The sequence below is a fragment of the Lytechinus variegatus genome, chromosome 8, assembly GCF_018143015.1.
Source record: "Lytechinus variegatus isolate NC3 chromosome 8, Lvar_3.0, whole genome shotgun sequence".
NCBI classification, from domain to species: Eukaryota; Metazoa; Echinodermata; class Echinoidea; order Temnopleuroida; family Toxopneustidae; genus Lytechinus; species Lytechinus variegatus.
In genome coordinates, this window is record NC_054747.1 from 31520657 (window position 1) to 31527732 (window position 7076).

General features: G+C 36.9%; 1 protein-coding gene across 5 annotated transcripts in view; it reads right to left on the reverse strand.

Annotated features, from left to right (window-relative positions):
* Positions 1 to 692: 692 nt before the first annotated feature.
* Positions 693 to 7076, reverse strand: part of LOC121420355 (TBC1 domain family member 23-like) — a 23078-nt gene continuing 16694 nt past the window's right edge. For 2 of the 5 annotated variants that reach the window (XM_041614957.1, XM_041614954.1), the window contains 4 exons: positions 6504 to 6625; positions 4988 to 5076; positions 1640 to 1775; positions 693 to 1246 (listed from right to left, as the gene is read on the reverse strand). In XM_041614957.1, coding sequence (XP_041470891.1) covers positions 718 to 1246; positions 1640 to 1775; positions 4988 to 5076; positions 6504 to 6625 — 876 coding nt within the window. In that variant the 3' untranslated portion in view covers positions 693 to 717. Of the gene's footprint in view, positions 1247 to 1639; positions 1776 to 4987; positions 5077 to 6503; positions 6644 to 7076 lie in introns of all 5 variants that reach the window. The other 3 variants (XM_041614956.1, XM_041614953.1, XM_041614955.1) reach the window with 2 other exon arrangements.

A 7076-nucleotide genomic window follows, 5' to 3' on the forward strand; every position in this document is an offset into this window, starting at 1 on the left:
AGTTCATTATAATATTAGTTCATTATGATGTCATTGTGATCTATGCTGCGCATCGCATTGCTTTAATTTTTGTACGCGTTGTACATTTCACGCATTTGCACTAGACTGTCGAACATGGTGAATGGTAAATTTTGCACAGGAGCCTATGGGATATTCGCCGGATTTCGGTCATTTTACGGATATGCTCTGATACTGTATAGGCAATTGATGCAGGCCAAAATAACGCTCTATATAGATTAAAATATTGGCTTTGATTGGATACTGTAAGCATGGTAGTCACCATGGTAACAAAGTTGTTATAAAATCAAGTTCTTGATGGAATGGGCCCCTGGGCAGGAAGCTTGCCCATTCGACATTCTTTATCCACCCATCAACAGGATTTTAGAAGTCTTAAGGAGATGCAAAAATTACATAGGCCTGTATAATCTACATCACAGACTGTCGAGGCTACTGAAACCTACACTGTTTTTCAAACAGATCGACAACATATAAATTCATTTTTTAAACAACGTATTGGATATACTTACATTAATTCATTTTTACTCTAGGATTAGTGAATAATATATATATCTTTACTGATGCTTGTTTATTGGTAAGAGGTTGCATGGCTTCTCCATGTTGCTTGCATCGATCCCTGGGAGGCTGGGAGAACCGTTGCACATAACTCCTGCAATAGTTGTCTTTTCGTTCTCTTCATAGAGTCTCTCGAAGTCAATACTAGCTTTCCACCTTTGCGGCATCATCTGTTCTCTCTTCTACGTTCTTTCCATCCTCTCCATCTCCAACCTCCTTCTTTTCATCAAGTCCATCTTCCTTCACACTCTCCTCTTTATTTTCAGTTTGAGTATCTATCGTCGTATCCTCAGCATTTGTCATAGTTTTACTCTCTGCATCGCCTTTGGCTTTCGTGGTATCTTTGTCCGAGTTGTCTATGTTCTTAGTGGCATCCTTGGCAGGGTCCTGAGGGGGTGGGTCCTTCTCGTCAATACACTTGACGATCAACTGCTTGATCATCTTCGTCGCTTCAGACGCATCTGGGATATAAATCCTATCGATGCCATAGACGAGGGTCTCGCCGGCACTGTTGACGCGGCCGTAACGGAATGTGATGAACTCTGAACAGCGTTTCTTGGAGGTGATTCTGACGACGTCGGCCAAGGATCGCCGAGCCATGATGTAGGAGAAACCTTTCTTGTTAGCAGCCTCTCGTAAGACGTAGAGATGGGTGGGAGTGACTAGGACATGGCTGAGAACGGAAAGAAATATTGAGAAATTAAATTAAAATGTGTCTCAATGAATCATGCGAAAGGACTCTACAAATCATAAATATCATTGTCAATCGTCATTCAAACTACAGTACTACACTGATACTTCACCTCCTCCTCCTCTTCTTCTTCCCCTCCTTCTTCTTCTCCTTCCTCTTCATTATCATCATCATCACCATCATCATCACCTTCATCATCACGATCATCATCACCACCATCATCATCATCACAATCATCATCACCACCACCATCGTAATCATCATCATCATCACATCCACCATCTCCACCACACCACCACCACCACCACTACTACCACCACCACCACTACTATCACCACCACCACCATCATCTAACAAGGCATGGTGTAAACTCACCCGGGATAGGTCTGTCCGCTGTCCTTGACCTCTTGACAATCAAAAGCCTTGAGAATCTCAGGTTTCTTGAGCCAGGTGTCCGTACTGACCAACTCTCTCCTCTCCTCATCAGATGAACCAGCACCACCGATACTCTCTGGATCGGAAAAGATGAGGGAGGAATGAAAGGAGAGAGGGATGGAAGGAGGACAAACATGTATTGATAGAGATAGAAAGACAGGAGAATAAGAAAAAAAAAGAGAGAGAATGAAAACGGGAGAATGAGAGAAATGATGGAGATGGGGGGGGGGGGGGAGAAATCAATGGGATTGGTACATTGAAATAAAGACAGAGGGAGATAGAAAGAGTAATGGATACAGAAGAAAAGGGGAAGATTCAAGAAAGAAGAAGAAAGCAAAAAAAAGAACGAAAAAAAGAAAGAAGGAAAGAAAGCAGGAAGGAAAGAAAGAAAGAAGAAAGAATTACAAAAAGAAAGACAAAAAAGAAAGTAAAAAAGTAAGTAAGACAGAAAGAAAGAAATAAAGAAAGAAAAAGATAGAAAAAATGCAAATAGGAAAGAAACAAATAAAGAAAGGGGAAAAAGAATATTAAAAACAATGAAAGAAGATAGTTAAAGGATTGAAAATACAGAAAGGGAAAAGGTGAAAAAAGAGACAGAGAGTGATATTGAAAAAAAAAAAATAAATAAAAATAATAAAATCCTCCCTTTTTGTAATTGGGTATATTTTCACATCAACATACTTTTAGGGGCATTACTGAGTACTGTTTGTTCAATCTTCATCACATGATGTCAAACTATAATCATACAACTTGTGATTTTTTAATGTTACTTATTTCCAGAAAAACACTCAAACTTAACACAAGTACCGAAATGACTTAAAATTCTGAAAGCGCCTTTCCTGATTGAAAACTTCTCAACTAACCCCGTGTTCTTAGTTCCTATTTAGCCGAGCGCACCTGTTGTTCAATCAAGATAAGTAATATAGAATAGAAGTAGTCTTATCAGCAATCATACATGTAAGTAATGGAAAAGCAAGGTCATTTAACATTGCTTTTATATGAACTGTACAGTTTGTAATGACTAATGGCCCAAAGACTTTTGAAGGTATTCTTTAGACGATGAGAAAGTAACCTTGATCAATAAGTAAACCATTTCTGCTCTAGTTTTGAAGCAAAGATGTCTATGATGATAATTTTATGTCAAAGCTCTTCTTTCTGAGAAATTAATAAGAAGTTTTCAAACCTAATTGTATCTTGTAAGAAATTAAATTTTGCTCCTGGTTTGCTTTTTTAAAAAATCTGACACAAACATGAATCATAGTAAATAAATTAACAAAGTCATTACAGTAATAACAATGTGAACAAAGTCAAGAATAAAAATACTAAATTTGAATGATTTATTATCTAGTGAAAATAAAGATGAAGAACTACAAGCAACAATTATTTTTCTCATTTGTGCCAGTAATATTAAGCTCAATTTACAAATTAAATCTTGGAGATATGTTCATTCCTTATATACAGATGAACGAAAATGCAATTAAACATATTGCAGTGGTGCTCAAAAGTATGTGGTGCTTATTTTAAGTACTTAAGTTCTGCCATATTATAGATATTTGATTGTGAAGGTGATAAAATATTACATTCAATAAGGATTGTCACTCTGGGCTTGCTAAACATTGTAGTGTTGTTGTCTACATTCAACACTTGGCATGAACAAGTGCATTTTGTGGTGGAGTTCACTAAAGTTATGAGCACAACAAATAAATAGCAGTAATCCATATGGAATCAATCAATCGTAAAGATATTTTTCTCCGGTGAATTCTAAGCTTTGTGTTACTGGCCTCAAGTGATCCTATGTTCCAGTCGTTCATAGAGTCATGCATAACTTTTCAAACAGCTTTAGGAAACATCCACCTGGGCCCTGTCTTACAAATACCCTTTTTACACAGGATTTTCTTAGCCCCGGACTATGGCTGACCCCGCACTATCCTTAACCCCGTACAATTTTTTTCCTTTTCGCACATGCCAAATTGTTATTGCTAACCCTGGATAAGGAATGCTTGCTTTTCACACACGAAACTCGCTAACCCGGACTAGTGGTTTTGTTGATCATTCGTAGTACAAGTACTTCACTCGTACACTTTTTACAAACGCTACAATTTCCTTAACCCCGTACTATACATGTAGGTGGGGCCAAATTGCCATTTAGCCCCACCTATAGTACGGGGTTAAGCTTAGCCCACTTTCGTTTTACACTAGCGATCTTAACCCCGTACTATCGCTCTTAGCACCGCAATTGCTGTGACAACCCTGCTTTTTTGCAGGGCCAAATAATCCCGTAATAAAGTTGGGGTTAGCCCACTCTGCTAAAATGCTGTGTAAAATGAAAGTGGGCTAAGCTTAACCCCGTACTATAGGTGGGGCTAAATGGCAATTTGGCCCCACCTATAGTAAGGGGTTAAGGAAATTTTAGCGTGTGTAAAAAGGGTAAAAGAGTTATGGTTGATCCAATCAATCTCAACTATATGGAAAGCCATCCATGTCATAATTTTTTCTTCAGAACATTTGCTGAATGTAATTTGTGAACAAAGAGAAGCACACTGGATTGTCAAGAACATGATGAATGTATGAATATACATCATACCTAGAAAATAATTTAAAGGTAAATGCTAGTTTTGGTAAAGATATCAACATGAGTTCATACAGAATCCAATGAAATGACCACCAAAGTGTCTGTTTGTATAAATAAAACCAATGTGCCAAAGGATTCCGGAAGAAATTGTGTAATTGCTGAGAAATCAGCAAATAAGCACAGGATTCGGGTAGAGCGTCGGGCCCGACGCTCTAAGCAATAATTCTCCATTGTCCCACGTGCGCTTATCTGTGTTGGGATCTTCGGTGTGAACATTTTTCAGCGCAGATTTCAAGATTTCACAAAGTTCAGTTAATGTAACTGTACCAGATCTAGATCCTCGATGATATACTGACAATTAAGCCTTGTTTTACAGACTTTTTCATGAAATCAGTGTTTACTGCAACTACTGGAATTTCTCTTTAAATAAACATGCATTTAAATGTTGATGTTGCTGGCTTCCCATAGTTGCAGTTGATCAGATCATCGGATCAATCGTAACTCTTTGTAAGACAGGGCCTGGGGCCCGTTGCAGAAAGAGTTGCAATTAAACGCAACTCTAAAAATCATGCGCAACTTGATTTTCAACCAATCAACAGCGCGCATTTCAGACTTGCGATTGATTTTTTGACTTGCGTTTAAACGCAACTCTTTCTGCAACGGGCCCCTCCCTCAGATCTAAAACTGAGGGAGGGTAAAATCTAATGCTCTCTTACCGTTATCGTCGTCTTCATCTCCGATGCTGAAGACTGATTGGACGTTACCGCTTCGGTATCTCTTACCGGTATCTAGACTGCTCACGTGTCTACAGAAATAGAAGATATAAATATGCAAATAAAGAGAGAGAGTGAGAGAGAATGGAGGGGGAGATTATGTGGAGAAAGGGGAAGATAGAGAGGGGAAGAGAGAGAGAAAAGAGAGAAAAAGGAAGAATGAAATGGAGGAAAGGTGCTATAACATATGATCTTAAAAGTTTATCCAATAAAAAACATTTGTATTTTGCATCTTTCACATCATAACAGTGTTAGGGCACAATCATTCATATTAATCTATTAAAGGGGGACTCCACGGTGAAAAATAATATGATTTGGTCAGATAAAGGAAACTCAGACAAACAAAATACTGAAAATTTCATCAAAATCGGACAAGGAATAACAAGTAATGACATTTATTGCATTATTTCAGTAAAACAGTTCTGAGCATGTCCTCATGAATATGCAATGAGCAAGCTGGTGATGTCATAACCCCATTTATTCTTTTGGATGTTCTTACATGAAATTATATTTATTAAAATTTTATTCACCAAAGCTGAAATGAATTGGATTGATAACTTATTTAATTCAAAAGATATCCATTACAGCCATTTATATTATTACAAGGATGATATACTATACATACATATAAAATAATTATGATTTCATGTAATAACATGAGAAAAGGTAAAGTAGGGTCATGACATCATCAGCCCACTCAAAGAACATTCACATGTGACAGCATACATATAATTGTTTTGACGCAATATTGTGTGACTTCAAAATTCAATAACTAAGTTATATCTTATCAGATTTTGATGAAATTCTCAGCAATTTGCTCAATAAATTCTTCTCTTTTTATTTAGACATAATTATTTTCAGCCCAGAGTACCCCTTAGATGAATTGAAAAAGCGAAATTGACTTTCGGGGATTTGACAAACTAAAGAAAGGCTTCAATTACATAATTGATTGATTGATTGATTCATTCATTCATTTTCATATTTCATAAAAAGCACACTGAGAACAATACAAATGGTGTATAGATGGTATTACAACATAAAGTACAATGTATACATATGAATATTCTGATGCAAGAAAAACATTACATGAAAACAAGAAACTGACATCTAAACAGTATTATGTAATTGTGGGGGATCATTTGAAGAGTTAAAAACTTTAAATAACCCCAAATTTGTCAATAAAGAGTTTGAATTTTTGCCGAAAGAGACTGGAAAAAAATGTAATTTAGCCAACTTAGTCTAGGGAATTAAATTTTTTGGTAGAAGAAATATTTTAAGTTTAAAGGGATTGTGATTTTTTACATCTTCGGGAAAAACTGTTCTAGAATCCAGGACCATTATGAGTTACTGATTTCGGGATAAGGATAATTTCCCACATGAAACACGGTAATCAGATTTTCTTCTATTTTCATAATGTGAATATCAGAATTTTTTACAAAATAAAGATTTAAAATCTTACTTTTCCTCTCCTGCGGGATCATTCTTGATGAACTCTATAACCTTGTCCTTGACAGACGCTGACTTGCTCTTAAAAATAGTTGTAAGACGGCCCATCACAGCCGCTCCACGCTCTGTTAGCTTCTGAGGGGAATCACCAATCTAAGAAGGAAAGAGAGAAGGATAGAAAGATAGATGGAGAGATTGAGAGTTTTTAAGATAAAGAATAGAGGGGTGTGGGCAGAAAGATTGAGGGATGGTGCGATCAAAGGAGAAAGGCAGAGGGATGGGAATTGAGATATTGATGGAGTGAGAGGAAAGAGAGAAAGATGATATAGAGAGAAGGGAAGAGGGACAGACATAAAGAAAGATAGAGTGAGGAAGAGGATGAGTGAGAAATAAGAGAGATAAACCGTCAGTCAGATTAAGAGGGAAAGAAACAAAGTGCAAATAAAGTACAAAGGGAGGGTGAGATATAAAAATATACACACATGGATGAATTTTATGTGAAAAGAAGTATTTTTGTAATCGCCCCTGGAATGATAAGACCTTGTATCTCAAACTTTGTTTGAATGACAAGATAAGTATCCTGTCC